The sequence below is a fragment of the Chiroxiphia lanceolata genome, chromosome 2, assembly GCF_009829145.1.
Source record: "Chiroxiphia lanceolata isolate bChiLan1 chromosome 2, bChiLan1.pri, whole genome shotgun sequence".
Taxonomy (NCBI): Eukaryota; Metazoa; Chordata; class Aves; order Passeriformes; family Pipridae; genus Chiroxiphia; species Chiroxiphia lanceolata.
In genome coordinates this window covers 39,568,889-39,589,350 of record NC_045638.1, presented here as the reverse complement: position 1 = coordinate 39,589,350, position 20,462 = coordinate 39,568,889, and the positions used below count along the sequence as shown (strand labels likewise).

The window sequence follows — 20,462 nt, the reverse complement described above, 5'->3', positions numbered from 1 at the left end:
AAGGGCAGACTAAAGAGTTTCACCTTTTCCGTGGACAAGCAAGATTAATTAAAATGATGAATTTTAAGACACTCATTGAAGCCTTGGGATAATGGGGTGAATAGCACAAGATTTTATTTGTAACTTTCAGCAATTCATTTTGGGTGTTTTTATACCAAAAGTCTGTGCTGTAACAAGGAAGTCAGAATCAACCTGAACATGAATGGAAAATATTATTGACTGCTTTTTTTCTCAGACCAGAATTCACCATGATTAGCTTTTCAAGTCTGATTTGAAATTGCCCTAGGACTGGTCCAAAATAAGGATTTTCATTTGCTGGTTGAGAGAATACAAGCGAGGAGAAAAGCAGGTGTTTCTTATTATTGTATGCCCATTCAGCAGAGTTGGAGCTATGCCTTAGTTCAGACTTTCTCTCTTTGGTTTACCCAGCGGACCCATGAGGCAGTAATTCTGAGTAAAGTTTGATATGATTTTGACTGTAGCATTTTTTCATTTCATATGTGACCTAAGTTAGAGTCTAAAAAATGTGTCTTTGATGTTCCATCTATTGCTACTCACCACACAGTATCTCTGAAAAGATTCAAATTAAATCACTGACCTTAACTCACACTTCTGGATGCAAAAATTCAGAGCTCCAGCTCCTCTTAGTTGAATCTTTAGAAGGAACTGCACAATAAAAGACTGCAGGTCTGATGTCCTGACTTATCCCACCTCATTTTAAGTAATGAAGACAGAGAGAGAGAAATACATCTCCTGAGTTCAGAGGTTGGTGGGTTCAGCCACACTCCTGAAGCAACCTCTGATAGCCAGAGAGGAAATTCAAGGCATTTAGGTTTCTAACACAGGTTTGCTGACATCAAAATCAGATGATACTCTGCTCATGGCAGATCACTTCTGTTAAGCAAAGCCAATGCTGTAATTGTCCAAATGAAAACAGGGCAGTTGCAGCTAATTAACAATTTTGACAAGCTATTGCTTTGATAACTAGTTACTGGCATTAGGGGAAATTAAATTCCCATCACTCATTTATTACCAGTCAAAGTAACAAAGTCACTGAAGTTAATCACAAAAAAATGAGTAAAAAGAAGAAATCTTTTTCCTACGGACAGCCTTCTTCATTAGTTGTCCGGCTTCCTCTTGCACTATAAAGAAGAGTAGTTTTCCCTCTTCCTTTATATTTAAGAAAGCAAACAGTACCCAATCACCCATTTGGCAAATTCGCTGGAGATCACTCTTAGAATCCTGTTTTTCTAGTGATTTTTGTCTTTCTCTCAATTTTATGATATACCGGAGGATATTTTGACTTCTGGCATCCTGGCCTCCTGCATGTTTCCTGTAGAAAGCTCATCAATAATTCTGTACAGCAATTATAAGGTAAAAATCTTGCGGCTAAATATAAAACTTTCCTTATGGCAAAGAAGAGATTAGGTAGTTATGTTCTTCAAATTCTTGTATGTATAGTGAGCCAACTTCACAATAATCTATAAAATCCACTGCAGATTACTCAAAAGGATCTATTCTCAAAAAAATCCCACAAAGGTTGACAGGCTGAGCAGAAGTTCAATAAATTTGATTTCTGCACTGGGACAGAGAATTGTGTGAACCCAAATGGCTCCAAATCTTAATACAAACAAGTATATGTCATCACTGAGCCATTAGGAGCTGAGGTAATTGGGTTCTCATCACTCTATCCTGGACTGTTGTTAAAAGGTCACCTTTTTGTTTAAAATGCATTTGGATAAACAAAACACCGTAAAGTCTGTGCTAAATTAATCAATAGTGTAATTACTTTGGATAGCTATCTGTATAAAAGTTCTAATAAAAAATAGGATTTCTGCTCAGAAATCATGTACCCTCTGAAAGTTTCAAGAACCTCACTACTGAAGACTGCTTCCCAACACAGGCCACCAACATAGGCCATCACCTCAACATTCTTTCCACCCTTTTGACTGGATCCCATTTAAAATGAATTACTTTCCTTTTTGATTGGTGCTTTATTTTAATTGGTTTTGGTTGGGGTTTAAACAACATCAGGCCTCAAAAAATAAGATTTTTTTCCATTTCTGTTCTTCCTGGGGAGTTTATAGTAGACATGTATTATCCGTAAGAGAGATTGTGAATAAATCCCAAAGACAATATTAAAGTGGTGCTGGTTGTTGAACTAAAATCAATAAATTAATATGCTCTGCTAATGAAGTCCTGTTATGTTGATTTTTCAAGCTTGGTCTTTGATTCCTTCCCTTTCTCAGAAACCTGATTACTCATTCTTACTTTCCCATGGCTGGTGTAAGACAGTATTACAAATTCCTTTTGTTCTTTTCAATTGTATTTATTTCCTCTACTAGATACAGTGGTGAGCTTTCAGCTCCAATCTTTGAAGCTATTTTCTGACATTTTCAGGGCCTATCCGTAGACAGATGGAAAGATCACCAAGAACTTCTTAGCTCTTTCTATTACACAGTAATTATTTTTCTTATCTGTGTTCCTGGGCATCTCCTACTTTAAACAAGAAACCTTAAAAAAGAAGGATTTTAAATTGACTGCCATGGTGACAAGGCAGAGCGGTCTAAAGAAATATTCAGCCTATACACCACTGAAAATGTTAAAAAAAAAGGACCTAAAGAATAACTTTGGGAAAAGAAATAGGTAAGTACCACAATTTATGGCTGTTAGCCATATTAGCCTTTCTCTTTTGATGAGGCTTCCTTTCCCTTAGCTCCATGCAGACTGAGATAATATAAATATAAACTATATTTAATATAATGTAAATATATTATATTATATAATATATAATAAATATAAACTAATCATGCCGTTTGGAAGCATTATTGTGTAATCAAACATATCTTAGGAATAAAAATAAAGAAAACATTCAGTAGCTAGCATGTGAGGATATATGAAATATTCTAACAATCACAGGAAGGGTTTGGAAAGATTTTCTCTCTCCTGTCCTTGTGGAAGTACATTTTATATACTAGAGGTGACCAAGACTAAATTACAGTAGCTTTGGAAACACAACTTTTTTCACTTTATTTTGTTTGACTCTTTGAATTTAATCTCAGATATAACAAAAAATCCTATCAAACTGCTTATAATGTATGGATTTATCAATATAATTGGATTACGTATAGATTACATTCCAATCATACAGTGTGTCTTTCATGCAACTAAAGAAGATCCGTTCAAAGGAAATTCATGTAATATACCACTTATTGACAGAAAAAAGATATATTGCTCGGAGAAATCATCAGGGAAAAGCTATTACTGCATAGCTGAAATAAGATAAGTCATACTCATGAGGGAATAACGAATGATAAAATTGTCTAGGAAGAAGACAATGTTCCTTATAGTGAAGACTATTGTGAGAATAAAGGAAAAAAAGACTTATCATCAAACAACAACAATAAACTTTTCAGCCTTTGGAAGGAAGTCAGATTCTGTTGGTTTCTCAGACAGAATGAAAACTCAGACTGCAGTTAGCTCACTTCAGTATTTCTGTTTGTCAGAGTTAACATCATAAAATGACTGAGGAGGTGGAGAGACAGAAGGTCAGGCAGTGTGGGCATCAAGAGAGATGGAAAGATAAAAGAACTTGCAGCAGTCAAAGAGGCAATGCTTGTCCGATGAGGATACCATGTCCTTTCAAATAAAAAAGAACAGCAAGATTTTAAAATGCCGTTTTCAAAAGGCACTTGCCTCCTTCATAATAATAATTCATAAGGCAGTAGACTTAAAAAGAGTGATTTCTAAAATGTCACAAATAGATGAAGCCTTGACCGCAAAAATAAGATTTCACCCTTGTTGCCTGACATAGAATTCTGCATAATACCAGGAAAATCACCTAAAATTAAACTTCTCACAGGTGGTTGCTAATTAGATGGTTTTCATTTTCTAATCTTGACTTGGGAGCCTGGGATCTGGTTTGCTGAAAATTTACAGCTGTGGCTCATTAAAGACTGAAGTTATTTAAGGACAAGTACAGCCAACTTTGGCGACTCTCCATTGCCTGGAACAGAGCCACCTGAGACAGACAGACGGACAGACTGACCAATTCAACCTCTAAGAGGAATGTTTAATCCTCATTATAAAGTTGAGAAACTGGACCTCAAAGACAAAAGTAAAACTTGGCTAGGCAATTTTCATGCTTTTGTGCTCTAATACATCCCAGCCAATAAACTAGCTCTGGAAAGGTCAGCCCTGACCTACATGAAGAAGGCACATGCCAACTCCACTCTGACCTTCTGCACTGCACTCCTCAAAAATTAAACACAGAAGAGATAGGGGCAAGTGTTCTCAGGGGTGTAATGATGAATGTTACAGACAAGAAGAGGAAATCAGTGTTTTCAGAGTAGGAATGAGCAGTATGCCAAGACTAAGGTAAAAATCCACATGTCAAGCAACAAAGAAAAAAAGTATATTGTTCTTTGTGTGAGCACTATTCATCAGAATAAATGGGGGAACATTTCCAGGGAAAAAAAGTGGTGTCCAATGTAACTGTAGTCCTCATACACAATCATGGGAGCCATTTTAAGTTATAAATCTGGTTCCCAGGTACCTAAAAAGTAACTTAAATTAGATTTCTAATTTTTAAACAGCTAAAAAGATATAAACTTGATGAAACTGAAAGGAAAAGGAGTTTGGGGTACATGGTCAACCTCAAGTCTAAAATTCCCTTGATTCTGCACACTTGAATTTTTGAACATTAAACCCACCTAGGCAGATTTTAATTATTATTTTATACACTGAATATTTGTAGCTTTTAACCTTTTCCTGTAATTCAGCCCTTCAACAACCTAAAATTTAGGGGGGTTCTGTATACTTTTTTTTTTTTTTAATAATGCCATATTCAGAGAGCAACCCAACACATGCAGAGAAAGCAGCCAAAACTTAATGGAAAGCCTTAAAGTTATAAATTTAAATTTCCATATTGCAAACATTATTATGTCCCATTTCATCTTTTTCTGCTGATTTCAAGGAAAAGTTGTATTTACTGACACAAGCAATTACATGATGCCTGATCTTTTTTGTTTTGTCTATGTCACTTCTTGTTTTTCCAAATAATATTCTGTAAATTGCAGAATTACATATCTTCTTATTACCGCAAATGAATTTTTCACAAAGAACTTTTTTCTCATGTCTATGGGAAATGGTAAAAAAAATCTGTCCTATAAAGATTTTTTATTATAAAAAGAGTTATAATAAAAGAATAAACGTGCAGTCTAGGTGAAGATCAGCTCCACATTTTACTATATTATTGATTAAATAAGTAAGAAAATATCTCAAAAATACTTTTTTCATTTAACAAAGTACCATAAAATATCTAGCATATTCTCAAATAATTTTGCACTCTTTTTTGAATCTGCCGCTTTTAATGCTCTCATTTTATATTTGATAGTTTTTAGGCCCTAGTTTAGAAAAATCTTTAATACAGAGTTTTGCGATCATGAGACCTACTGAGCTCAGTAGCAGACTAAGTGGTGTTTTGCTTTCTTACCGTGCTTACTTTATTTCTTTTATGTTCTGACAAATTCAATACAGGAATAAAAGGATCCCATTTTGACTAAAACAAAGACCACAACTCCAGAGCTAACGTTTTACTATCCAAAGAAACAGGGACAAAACAAAGAAATAGATGTAAAAGACTCTCACAATGTAACGGTGCTCAAGGACACAGTTAAGTCTTCAATTCAACAGGACAGGTAAGCATATTATCTGTGATTTTATCAGTCATTCCAGTGACAAGAGGCTCTATTGTACTTCAAGGTGGTTAAGTATATATTGAATCAAGATGTTATGTATACTCGATTACCAGTGTAAAATATATATCGTAAGTATTTTGCGGAAGCTGGACAAAAAGGGTCTTTAAATCTGAGCATCAGATCCCAGCAAACTATTAATCCAGAAAGGGCCTGAGATACTGGAACAGGCTGACCAGAGAGGTTGTAGATGGCCCATCCCTGGAAACATTAAAGGTCAGGTTGGCTCTGAGCAATGTGATCTAGTTGAAGATGCCCCTGCTCATTGCAGGGGGGCTGAACTAGATGACCCTTAAAGGTCCCTTCCAACCCAAACTATTCTGTGATTCTATGATTCCAGGGGTGGTTCTGCCCCATAGTTTAGGTCTGGCCCCATATCAAGACATTCCAGGAAAAGACAGAAGAGCACAAAACCTGATGAATCGTCAGTGACCCAGAGCAGCCACAAATGGCAATGCTCCTCTTAAAGTATCCTCTGCTCTCCTGCTCTCTCACCTCCCTGTCCCACACCACATACAGTCTCTCACTCTCTAACTCAGACTGCAGCCAAATGACACAATTTGTAACCTCTCTGTCACAGTTAAAATTTGTATTTTTCATCATTCCTAACATTTTTGTTTCCCCAATTTACCTTAATGTATTTTGGTGGATTGCTTTTAATCCATTAAGTTCATTTTACATCCGCTGATGCTACTACAATTACACATATGTAAGGAAAGAAGAGGCCCTGCACAGGTTAACTCACCCTGGTTGCGTGTCGTCGGTTACACAATGGTATGTAAAAGTTCCAAACATTTGCACTCCCAGGATCCCATATAGGAGAAGAAAGAAGAGAAGAAAAATTGAAACGCTCCAGATTTGCTCTCCAGAACGCCTGGCAAAAAGACAAACAAGACTCTGAATGCACAGGCAATGAGAAGCCTCCTCTGAAAATCTCTAGAATAGAAAATATGCTCATACAAAGAAAGTAGTATTTCATCCTGCAGAAAAATTGTCCTTAAAACTGTACTTTTACTCTGCATAAAAAGAAAAGGGGGACATGATTTTTTCTAAATCCCTAAGTTAGGGTAATTAAACCAGCTGTAAGCTGTAAAGGGTGGAACAAAAATGCCCAAATAAAATGTATAAAGTCTAGCTTTTGTAAAATAGTATCTAATGACTTATACAGACAAGATATGGTGATGAATAAAGTTGATACTGAATAAAGACCAAAAAACTCTTTCACATTACCATTATACTTTTTGCCATGACATGCTCTACCAAGCATAATTATGTGTGTTTGCTTGCAAATAGGCATCTCTGTATACATACCAATACATGTACACTTGTAACTGTAATGGTTGGGGTCTGTGCTTATGTACTTTTATTTACAAATATTACCCTAGTAAGGGTATTCACCTTGATTATTAAATGGGGATATTAATGGAACAGAATGTACTGCCATTGGTTGCAAATTGCTGGCTACAGTTATTAGCAAAGTGCTTTAAAATGTGTTTAAATATTTGAAAGTTTTGATAATTTTCTATAAAACTTCATTATTCCTTAAATATGGAAAATAGCAAGAATTTTTGGCCAGAACTAAAGCTCAGGAGGAAAATGCCCATTAAGCATGAAGGGTCGTTGATTTACTGCATAGTGAGTCTTCTAACCCAACACTGAAATATTCTCTATTATCTGAAGAATAATAGCCTCACTTACTTCAAAATATTTGTTATCCTAGTTCTCGGCAGCTCAAAACGAAAATATATCCGGAATGCTCGAATCATAATGAGCGGTCGTGGAATCCGTAGCATGCCCCAAGGTGACATCTGGTCAACTATTTCAGCAATTTCAAACACCTACAAAGAAAATAAGCAGTACTTTGTCTTGATGACTCTCTCCTATGCCTGCGTTCATTTATAGAACTTTTAAAAGTATGAATACTACACATTTTTTATTTTAATCTTCAGTGTTCTGTTGGTTTATTTTATGGTTCATTTTAACTACATTTTTAAAAAAGAAAAGTCTTTGTAAATACTTTAATCCATTTTTTAGTTATCCTAATGAGCTTCCAAAAATATACTCTGCCCATGCTCATAATGCTTCAGTCTCAAACAACTCAAGAAGACTCTGCAAGCTTAAGTTAGCTGCCTATTTCTGTGCTAGTCCTACCCCATAGGTTTCCCACAACCTTGTTAGAAGTGATTAATATATATTTCCAAATATGAAAATCAGTATCTGTTAATGTTGCACAGCACTAAGGTTTTTACTACGATATAAAAATACATATACACAGATTGCCTTATGAGTTGCAACATGCTTATAAATTCTCTATTTAATTCCAAGTGCATGACAAAACTGTGCATCTTTTTCTCCTAGACTCTACTTATGACGCAAATATCAGCCAAGACACAGAATGGGGAACCATTTCCTCAATACATTGATAAGTTATGCACTCCATAAAGAGTATTTAGCTAAATGACTGGGTGAAAATGTCTTGTTTTAATCCTTGTCTATCACTCTCTTAAAGTAACTACTTGATTTAATGTTTACTCAAAGTACTAAGAAAATGGAGGGGGAACCTGGACACACATAAACTGGGTGATCTACAGTGCTTATCTGTAATGATCAACCTTCATTCTACCTGTGTACAAGATGTACCACCAAAGTCTGCCCTGTGTAAAAAGCAGAAAATAATGTGTCTGAAATTTGCCAGAAATGTATACGTGCCTAACAGCAATCACTACAGAACTTTTACAATCCTTACACTATTGCAGGTCAAATGTCAGTCTTCAACCTGTTCTCACCCAAAAAACTGTCTATGGTTAAGGACTGATTGATATGCAGGACACAATTTGACCTTTATCTTAACACTGTACTTTTTTGCAACATGTCCAGGTTCCCTTCTTTATAAAAATTTATCAAACTATTTCCAAATATGGGTTTTTTTCCCACTGTCCTTTAGCTTGAATCTTGGAAAATGTTTTGTTAGCTGTGAGCAATCAGTCTTACATGAAACCACTCCACTCACCATATCAATACACCTGCAGCATGGGAAACATTTACCATTGGAATCATTCTCCCCTTAGGTGCCTAAGCTAGTCACCATGGCATCCTACTAGACTCAGTGGAAGGAAATGAGCACAACTGTCATATGGAGTAAGGGAAAAATGGCTCTCTGAAGATCCTTCTTTCTCCATTTGACCATGCAGAGAGTTTATGGCAACCAGCTTCAGATTTAATAAGAAAAATTAAACAAGATAAATTCTGCTACTAATGCAGATATGCTGCAATGTGCAATTATGGAGCTATTGAATTCAGTACATTTTTTTAAAACCAATTTGACCCAAGTACAACTGTACTTCCCCAACTCACAATTTTTTGGTTGTGCCATATATTTTTCACAATTAAGGAACCATTCATTGAAAAAAAGAAGTGAAATGATTACCTGTAAAACCAGTGACACCCAAAGACAAAAGACCATGAATCCATCAAACACACACCAACGATCCTTTACATAGGAGCTATCACCCTACATGAAAGAAAAGCTAAGAGGTTAATTGTTCTTTTACTGTCAGGATTTACAAATATCATAAACAAGAGTTCTTGGAAGAAGAAGTGTTCCTTGTGGACTTTTAGAATGCTACTTTTGAAAGACTTCAAGTCTAGGATCTGGATTAGAATATGCTGGAAACATATATACATATCCTCTGGGTGAATAAATGCCAGCTTCATTCTTGTGTGGTACTTCTCCTTAGTTTCTGTCAGAGAGAACTTACAAATAAACCTACTATTTAGACTTCGATGTAAATCAAAAAACACACAAAAAATTAACACTGCACTTACTTTTCCATTGCACTGCCCATTACAAAATACATGAGAAGGTAAGTGCAAAATGGTAGCAATATAGTATTATGTCGTTCACTTACTTCAATACTGTTCAACAGCTTCAATTAAATCAGTATCATTTTACATTCATTTTTTCATATTTTTTCAATAATTTTTCGCTCTAGAGAAGTCTTGCTATCAGAAACACGTAACAGTAACCACTGAAACATCTGAACATGGTTTTGGTGACAGTCCAATCCAAAAATCACTCCTAAAAGGCAGCATGGAGAATTCAGCATCCAGTTTCCTCTATACTACACAATTCTCAATCTCTCTTCCAGTTTGCATGCTTCAATATCCTCATGTTTCACACCATTCCTGACATGCAACACAGGCCCTCCACTGCAAGCTGTAACAACACTGCTGGGCTGCTAATGCCTGATACTTCAAACACCTACACTTACTAGGTAGATCACAGTTGAGTGTTAGTTTTGTGTACCACATGGAGTATAGAGGAAGTTGGGGCCCAAATGCATACAGATAGATGCAGCTTATTGAAAGGGAGACTAGACAAAAATATACCTAAGGAAAGTAGATATCACAGTTTCATGCAAAAACATATGCAGAGACAATGACATCTCAGGGCACAAAATCACCCCTTCCAAATGATGTTTCTCACAACAGATTCAATATAGCCTTCCCTGCCTTATACACTCCCTCATTTCTTTTCTGTTTAGAGATCTTACAGCTACAAAGTACAATCCACTTTTCAAAGGTATAACTGGGGAAAAAATTATTGTCATGTCTGAAGAATCTTGAAGACATTATTGGACTTTGGCCTTTTATGTGATTCCTGCCTTTATACACATTTTTCCTTATCTCAGTGATAGTTATTTCGATATTTGTTTTTAAATGCCTCAGCATTTTCATTGATTCCGTAAGCACAGACAAGATGTTTTGTTTTAATCTAATGTTTTCAATGACATACACTATCCTAAAAATTATTTATCATTCCTTGCAGTAGGTGACAGCATGATATATTGTGTAAAGAGACAAACTATGTTTAGCTTAGTTTTTTTTTAATTTATTTCAGTTGCAAAAATTCTTCAGGGCAGAAGTGAACACAGGATATCAGGAAAATACAGTAAGTGATTTTCAAGTCTGAAATAAGGGACGGAGAACTTCAACACTTTTCAAATGAGGATTTTCTAACACATAAGGAGGTTAAAGTTCTCAAATCAAGACTTAAGAGAAGGAAGACTGCAAATTAGGGAAGCAACAGAACAGGAACTTTTGCAACATTTTTACCTGTCCTTCCAAAAGAAAGTAGACTTAGTTCCTCAAGTAAACTCTAGGCTAATCAGTAACTGTTTGCTCAGGGCTGAGAGAATTCAGATGTTTAGTGGTTATGTTCAGTAACCGTGAAGCAGATTCATGTTATTTCTCTGCAGAAATCAGCTACCCACACCCTAAATCTCTTACTCCTCTCTCCTCTGCCATTCTTTCTTAGTGAACAAATCTCCAGTGAGATTTGTATCAATGTGCAACTTGAGTCCTTCAATTGTGGCTCTGAACAAAAATGCTGATTGGTCTTTCTCTTGCTGAAGAATTCTTTGAAACTTACATTTCTTCTCTTAAGTACCCTTTGTCTAAAGCAAAAAGTCTTCCCTGAGTTGAGCCATACAGATCTGAGCACGAGCTTGTGCAGGAGTTCTTGTATTCACACTCTTCTGAATAACCCATCAAGTTCTCACTGAAAGCCAAACCTTTTTTTAGAAACTGCTTTTTCTCTCCACAATAGCTGTGGTATAATTGAAACAGCTTTGCTGTTTTCTCCTTACAAAAGTAGATGTCATGACCCTTTCCAGTCTTCTCACCTGTTAAGCTGGTGCACCACTTCACTTCTCTCACTGTCACACCAGGCCAGTTTCCACCACTAAATCCTCCCAGTAAGGGAGGCTTTCAGTGAATTGACCACAGAAACTTAGGGCACCTGAATTACATCTGTAGAAACGACTCATTCTGGGGGAGGACCTGGCCCTTTCCACTTTGCATGTAGGGAGATCTGGGCTAAGTCCTTTTAATGTTATTTGTCTGGCAGTGGATGTGGTAGGGAATCTTGGATGCATTTTACTGTGTATGGCCTTATTAGATGTTAGTTGTTGTTGGAAGCATTTTTAAGGCTACATTCTAGTGTGCCTTAAAAATAAGTTTGAAATTGCAGCCTCGCAGAGGTGATGTGTGTTAAACACTGCTGTGCTTCATCCAGCAGTATTCTGTCCTCCCCCAGCTTGAGTGTTTATGGTGGATGCAATGGGTGGATTGGGAGCCAAATGATTCAAGGTGAAAACTTTCACTTTGAAGCATCAAATATTGCCTGAAGATTGAACAGGGAGGTTTGACAGGCAAACAGTCTCATCTAACATGACAACAACTCAGATTTATAATTGACATTCAAAGCTCTTATTCAACAGAAAAAAGCCACAACACCGAGAGATGGAACACGTAAGAAGGATGCATTTTCCAGAAAGAAGATTGTATTATTTGGTAATTAGCATTATTAAAAGTTGAACAATACATTTTATACTCCAGAGACCAGGAAAAACTTATTGAAACAAAAATCCCAGGGTAGCTGTAAGAAAGACATATTTATATTAGTGGTGGAGAACACAATACTCTGAAATCAAATTTTACATTCAACTTGCTCCCTTAAAAATCCTACACAAATTTCATCATTTTCACGAAAACATAGCTGCATAGAAAAGTTCTTATTCCCTTCAACAGGGATTTAGATGTCATTAAGATTTGTTCATCTTCATGTCTTGTTCCATTCTCTCAAATTAAGAGAGAAGAAAACATGGGCATAAAATAAAACAGAATTGTTTAATTATAGCAGAATTCCTTGAAAATTCAAGTTTCAACACAGAAGGGTACATTAGGGACAAAGTTCCTTCTCTTGTTACCTGAATACATAACATGTTATCCACTATGTTGCTTTCACTGCTTTCCTTTTGTGTCATTTTACCCTGATATGAAGTGATACATTAAAAATATCCCTCAGTAATAGCTGCTATCATGAAGAATAACCATCAAGTAACCCTTGAAAGTGCTGTTACAGAGGAAAAAATTAGCATTACCAAAAAGTAAAGTTTTGTTCATCTAATTGGTGTGTATATTGAAAGAGCAATTTCCAACTACATTATGAAAGTCAGTATGCAGTGTATTTTTTTCTTAGCAACTTTTAGGTTAAATTTTGATCATAAGTATTACTAAGTATTATATGGACACATACTTCAATCCATGCCTCAAAATAATTTCTCACTAAAAACTTCCATGACCCATTGACCAGTCAGAAAAAATACTGTTTATATTTTAGAAATACTGCTTATGTACATTCACCAAGTAATTTAAATTTTCTAATGGTTTAATGCAAAAATGGTGCAAAAAGCCCCACTGTGTAATATGAGTCATTACTTTCCTGTAATAAACACTCCACTAAAACCAGACACAAGTAACCATAGAAACAGGTGCATATATTCTAGTGCCATGGTCTCTAACCTTCCCTGGTCCACAGGCAGCAACAGACAACCAGCAGCATGCTGCAGGCAACTTCATATTTGTTTTCCTCATGATAATCACTTTTAATTTTTTTAATTTCCTGTGACTGGAAACAGCATCAGAGCATTTCACTAGTCACACAACCCCAGTAGGCTGGGAACAGATGTCCTTTACAATGGACATACATGCTTAGCAAAACAACAAAAAACACAGGAAAAAAGTGAGACAGAAGAATCAAGTTTTGTAGACTGTGTTATTCACATGATGGATATAAATACTGTTTTCTATGAAATAATATTTACAACTAAGAATCACAGCTTCCAACACCAAAATATTCCAGTATTTTTTTAAGTTACATTTTAAAACAATTTGAAATAAAATACTCTTTGCCAACAAAGAATAGCATGGGACCTGCACTACACATCTAGGTTTCCAACACCATTATACACTGTACAAAACTTCAGTTTTCTAATATATGTATGCAAAATAATTTGTCATAAGGAAAAAAAATCATCTTAAAATCCCAAGACATTGGGCAAAGAGAAACTCAAACCTTATACAAATGGTCTTTTTTGTGTTTACTCTGTGAGCTTTTTACTACCACAGGTAAGTAGTTTTCTCTCTTTTTTTCCCTCCACTCTGTTTAGTCAAAGAAACTCAGAATTTTCTCATTCTTGCCACTGACTCTACTGGTTATGCCCCTGCCCTCAAGGTCAAGGTTCTCACTCTTGTTTGTGACTTGCACATCCTGAGACTGAGCTTTCAGCATAAGGCATCACAAGCACATCAGAGCATGCTATTGCTTGATGATGGGAGCCACATATTCTGTTTTACTACCCAACCTTTGAAAAGAACACAATTTCCTGACCCTTAACTCATTCATACACTACGGGTATACAGCACTTCTAAAGTCAAGGAGCACACTCATTTCAGAATTTCAGTCTTCCATTTTCAGTCTGTAACACAACAGAAACTCCTTTAACAAAACTAGCAAAACCCAGAGAGCAAGCTGACAGTGTTTCACCACAGTTCTGTTAATATTTTCATCATTTATCAGAAGGATAAATCTAATTTTGTAATTTCTTTATTCCTGTTTGATGAAAATGGAATGTTTAGTATTAAAACTACTGAAAAGAAGGCAAAACAGATACTTGTAATAAGGTGCATTAAACATCAGTCCTGTAATCGATAACTCAAGACAAACTTCTGAATTAGGATGATTATAGAAGAAACTCATTTAAACATAAATGAGTTAATGCCATAAATGTTAAAGAAAAAGTTGGCATCTCATTGTCTATATAACTTTTGTGGTCCCTACCTGTCCATTGACAACAAAAATATATAATAATGAGTAAGAGCAATTGGTGACTGTGAGATATCTATAGGCTGGGTGTTAGTGTAGGTACTTTAAGCTTCCCTTCCAGTCAATGGGAAAAAAAAGACCAGATAAATTATAAATTATTTTTCAAAAGAGATACAACAAACAACCAATTGCAGACCATTGTAGTCCCTCAAATTAGTGCTGATGAATGCTATTATTTTTTTTCTATGTTAAGTCAAAAAATCTACTTTTTGCCAGCAAAGATAGAAAAAAAAAGACAGATTATGCAATTAGATATCAGTGGCCACTGGAAACACAGAACCAAAGAGTCATTGAACTCCATTTACATTATGGGAAATAAAGAGCATGAGAACAAATCTAGGATTAATTGAAGAAAGTGGAATTCTAAATAGAAGAGATCATGAAAATACCAATGTCAAATTGAATTCAGTAAGCTTTAACCAGGAACTAAGTTTATTACATTTTTTATTACATTTACTGTCACAGGCCATCATTCTTCATTCTAGAGTATTATTTAGAATACAAGCACAAAAATATGTCATAAGAAACAAACTGACTTGGTCTAATTCCCTGTCGCCATCTCATATAAAACTTCACAAGCCATTGCAAGTTGTCTTCCTGCTTGCACATACATTTTATACAATACAGCCAGACAATATGAGGCAGACTGTCCTAGAATATTGTTTTTAAAAAGATTTTAATCAGTAAGAAATTATAGCCTGAATTTCATCTTCAGACTCAAAGACAGATGTATTAATAGCATTAGTTCACTAGTTCATGACATGTGACAATAGCCTGCAATACCAAAAACTTCACAACCTCCCTGGGCAGCCTGTTCCAGTGTCTAACCACCTTCACAATAAAAAATTTCTTCCTAATATCTAACCTGAATTTCCCCTCTTTCAATTTGTGCCGATTACTCCTTGATCTATCACTACTGTTCCTTATATAGAGTCCCTCTCTGGCTTCCCTGTAGGCCCCCTTGAGATACTGGAAGGTTGCTATGAGGTGTCCACACAACCTTCTGTTCTCCAGGCTGAACAGCCCCAACTTTCTCAGCCTGTCTTTGCTGGGAAGGTGCTTCAGTCCTCTTATCAACTTCATGGCCCTCTGGACTTGCTCCAACAGTTCCATGTCCTTCTTATGTTAGGGGCACCAGAACTGTACACAGTACTCCAGGTTGGGTCTCACAAGAGCAGAGTAGAGGAGGAAAATCACCTCCTTTGACCTGCTGGCCATGTTCCTTTCAATGCAGCCCAGGATGAGGTTGGCTTTGCCAGTTCATGTTGAATTTTTCATCAACCATCATCCCCAAGTCCTTCTCCACAGGGCTTCTCTCAATCACCTCTGCCCAACCTGTAAGCGTCTGGGATTGCTGTGCCCCAGGTGTAGGACCTTGCACTTTGCTTTGTTGAACTTCATGAGGTTTGCATCAGCCCAGCTCTCAAGCCTGTCAAGGTCCCTTCGGATGGCATCCCTTCCCTCCAGTGTGTCAACTGCACCACACAGCTTCACGTTATCAGCAAACTTGCTGAGGGTGCACTCAATCCTGCTGTTCATGTTGCCAACAGAAATGTTGAACAGTAACTACTTTCAGTACTTTCCTCCCAGGTAGTGCCTATATACTGAATATAATCTGTTACGCTGCCCATTTCAGCTCTTTCAGAGAAGTCAACCTATCATAATACCTATTAAAAGCAAACAGCGAATGATAGCAATAATATGGAACATCAATATATAGTTTTGAAAACAAAAGGAGCTCAGACTTTGTAGTGGATATATCCTATGCTGTCATGCTCTGGTTTCTTTAATACCTGTATTTTGGTCTCCTTTTCTAAACACATCAACATCTACTTTCTTTGTAGAAGGTGGATATCTATCTGTGCAATTCCAGGAGTTCCCTGTATCATTTGCCTTCACAAATGGAACAAGCACCAATCAGCATTTACAAGGCATGGGCAGCCCAAATTTTGAATAGATTTTACTAGCACGGCAACAATAACTCAGAAGGAAACATGAGCAATAAAAGGCACAGTATCACAGCAACATTTCAGTTTAGCTTTCCTTCTGGGGTAACAAAACTCTTGGATGGAAGCATTGTTTTACTTTGTCATTTAGTTTACATGGGGAAAAGGAAAACTTTTTACAGAGAAAAGGCTAGCAGCTTCAGAAACTACTTTTTTTCCTAAAAACCCTTGGCACCAAAGGAAGTATATTTCTCACTTGTCCTCGGAGAGTGTTAATTGGACATGACTTAACATTTTCAAAATCTTCTTAGCTCAGCTACACTTACATTTTTATTAATTAGGACTTAAGTGGATGGTGCCTACCTTATCCATAAATTAGGTTTCTCACTGGACTATAATTTTGCATTTATCATGGTTCAAATGTTTATTAGCCTTTCAATTTCTAAAGCATTTACAAAACACTGACATGGTAAAGTTCAGTAGAACCATATGGCTATGCATTCATTGATCCTATGCTCACTAAAAATCTTGAATGCACTTAAATTAGGACTACATTTCATAAACAAATTTTCTTACGTAAAGATGGTTCAAATACAAACATCTTTAATAAATGCTAATAGAGTTCTAAACAGTGCCTTATTTACTTCAATTGCCACTGTCTTTGGAAGACTATGGATCAATATGTTCTTGGCGAAATTATAATACTTAACCAATATTTTCCCTAAAATCCATAATCCAAAGAATAAGTCAAATAGTTCACTAAAAAGGATCACTCATTAATTAGCATTCAAAGAAACATGGAAATTTTTGATTAAGTATTAGGAAAAATATCTTTGCTTTGTTGGTCAAGCACTGGAACAGGCTGTCTAGAGAGCTTGTGAAGTCTTCATCCTTGGAGGAGTCTGAAATTCCCCTGGACAACCCAAGCCATGGGCAACTTCATCTAACTGGACCTGCTTTGGGCAGTAGATCAGACCAGATGACCTCTGTATGCTCCTTACCATCTAAGTTATTCTATGACTCCATGAATAAGTGCCAAAGAAGGCACTTCATTTCAGTGTAACTACATTCACTGATGAATGCTACAAGATATCAATCTTTAAGCAAATGCTCAGTTGTTAAAATAACAATAAATGCAGCCATTTTCTATTAAACTATCTGTTCTAGAACAAGCAGCAGTTACAGGTATTGAGGCCATGTTACTGAGAACACAGCTGTGCTGGGCAGGACACTTCTCAAGGATGAAGGACCACTGCCTCCCTAAGATCTTGCTTTATGGTGAACTTGCCTCTGGCTGCCACAAGAGATGAGCCCCAAAGAGGAGATACAAGGACTCCCTGAAACAACATCTCAGCCTTGGCCACATTGGTCTTCATCACTGGTCTACTCTGGCCTCCAACTGGGAGGCCTGGAGACATGCCATCTATAATACTGCTGCTTCCTTTGAGAATGCACGCAGGATCACTCTCGAGGAGAAAAGACAATGCAGAAAGAATCGTGTCTTGTCGATACCATCCAAGGAGTCTTTCTGCTGTGGCTTTTGCAACCGGGCTTGTCTATCTCGTATTGGCCTTTTTAGCCACCGACGCGCTTGTAACAAATGTGGGCAGAGTCCTTCCCAAATCTTCATTCGCGTAGCCTAGCCATGATGATGATCATCATCTTTGTGTAACAGTGGTTATATCTAATCTATTTTAGTGTATTTTTATCTAATAAACAAATAGTAAAATGTCAGTGCAAAGGAAATAATCTGTGCTGTTATCTATATATGTATAACATAAATTGAGGCATTGAAACCAACTCCAGACAGCTACTCATTCTGTGTGGCCAGGCTCACCAGACACGCTTCAAATACAAGTTCATTATATGACAATTATAGACAAGTTCATCCTATGAGGAGCAGCTAAGGACTCTAAGTTTGTCTAGTTCAGAGAAAAGGAGGTTGAGGGGTAAACTTATTGCTCTCTACAGCTTCCTGAGGAGAGGAGAAGAGGAGAGTGAGGTGCTGATCTCCCTGGTACCCTGTGACCCGATGCATGGGAATCGTTCAAAGCTGTGCCAGGGAAGGTTCAGACTGGAAACTGGGAAACCTTTTGTAAAGAGGGTGGTTAAACACTGGAACAGGCTTCCTAGACAGGTGGTCAATGCCCCAAGCCTGTGTTTAAGAGGCATTTTGACAATGGACTTTAAGTTTTGGTCAGCCCTAAACTGGTCAATTGGTCAGGCAGTTGGACTAGATTATGGCTGTAGGTCCCTTCCAACAATCCCTTCCACCTTCTCCTCATCTCACCTCACCTCTTCTTTTTTCTCTTCTCTTCCCACAAACCCACAAATTTAAACAATCCAGTGAAAGACAGACTAAGCAGCAGCAGCATATTGTTCATAGCCCTTAGGTGTCAACTGTGAGTGAAGTTGGCATTTGCATACACAAAAGCTCAGAAATCAAGCTTTGTACAAAAGTCACACTGTTGGCCACCCTTCCCTCTCTCTCTCTGCATTAATATCTACATGTTTCTTTCTCTGCAAAGGCTGTACTGGTTGTAATAGTAACTTTTTATTCTCACACTGTGCAAATGTGCATGACAGTCACCAATTCTCCATTCATAATCCTGTGTCTTTATCTTCACCTACTTAATAGACATCTCTGAAGAAGAAAGCATAGGTGGCAGCTAGAAATAGCACTTCACAATAGATTACTTGGGCTTTATACAGTCCATGAAGATTTTCTCATACCTATCTTATTCAGTAATTTTTAAAATATTAATGACACTTTAACTTTTACTATTAATATTCATTAAGTATGATGAATAATATTTCAGTTTGGAAGTGAACAAAAAATGCTATCTGCAAACTCAGAAAAACTTCAAGAGCTGAAGTACAGCATCAGATGTCTCTGGAGTCACCAGACCTTTCAGAAGTGAAAAGCAAGGATAACACTGATTATCTATTCTGTGCCATAGTGACATAATTGCATTGTCAATAAGGTCTGTAGATGGATTTTCTATATGGAAGCTGATTTGTATCTTTTTGTAGAAGACTGGAAACAAATAGTAAAATAATGGTACAAAATAATGATTACTGAAAAATTCTGCAGTTTTGCAGCCTACAATATTGTATCTACTTATACAAATTAGCCCAGTAACAACAGCAGACGTATAACAGAAGCATTTGTTTACCAACATGGATTATATTAAGGAAAAAACATTCAAAGCAAGATAACTTTCTCATTTAGCTCACAGTAAGACATATGTTCTTATTTAAGTAACCACACAAGAACACATCCAGCCTTCTGAAACTAAAATCTAAATTCTAACTCCATATATGGACCAACAGACATTTACAAAATATTCTTACTAATTTATATGTTGCTTTTTATTCCTTTCATTTTTTATACTAATGCAATGAAACTATCTATTTCTTACTAGTAGACCTTATTAGGAATGCTGGCATTATATTTTGGGGTGATTAAATATGCAGTAAAGCTGAATCTTTGTCAATCTGTCTTTTCAGTTTATACGCCATAATGTTGCCTGCAGTTAAAAACAATCATAGCGAGAAGAGCTGGTAAATTGAAAAACAAATACCAAATGTCATTTCCTAACACGCAGATCACTTGAAGCACACACAGAATACTGTTAAAATGCTTACCTTAACTATCCCACGGATGTGCATTTTTGCTATCATCTCTGCAGTGTAAAGAAACATCAACAAAGTATCAAGAGCAAATGTCACATACTGGAGAGGCGGATAATGCTCGAAGGTCTTTGGAGTGTTCATACAAACAGAAATAACACTGATGATGGCACAGATTCGTAGTAAAGAGTGTACCCACTGAAAAAAAAAAAACAAAACCAAACAAACCAACCAAACACAAGATATTGCAAGATTGTTTTGATCTTTAAAAAAAGCTCAAATATTTAGCCTCCATAACTTATACTGGCACCTTTTGTAAATGCACATCTGTGTTCTTTTATGTCATGATCCACATATTAAAGGTCTTTAACCAAAAACAAGCACTCCTAAATTATTTAT

General features: G+C 36.5%; 1 protein-coding gene across 5 annotated transcripts in view; it reads right to left on the bottom strand.

Annotated features, from left to right (window-relative positions):
• Window positions 1-20,462, bottom strand: part of NALCN (sodium leak channel, non-selective) — a 221,913-nt gene that overhangs the window by 190,470 nt on the left and 10,981 nt on the right. For all 5 annotated transcript variants that reach the window (XM_032678968.1, XM_032678967.1, XM_032678969.1 and 2 more), the window contains 4 exons: window positions 20,079-20,261; window positions 9,184-9,267; window positions 7,455-7,594; window positions 6,502-6,630 (listed from right to left, as the gene is read on the bottom strand). In XM_032678968.1, the coding sequence (XP_032534859.1) occupies window positions 6,502-6,630; window positions 7,455-7,594; window positions 9,184-9,267; window positions 20,079-20,261 (536 nt within the window). The remainder of the gene's footprint in view (window positions 1-6,501; window positions 6,631-7,454; window positions 7,595-9,183; window positions 9,268-20,078; window positions 20,262-20,462) is intronic.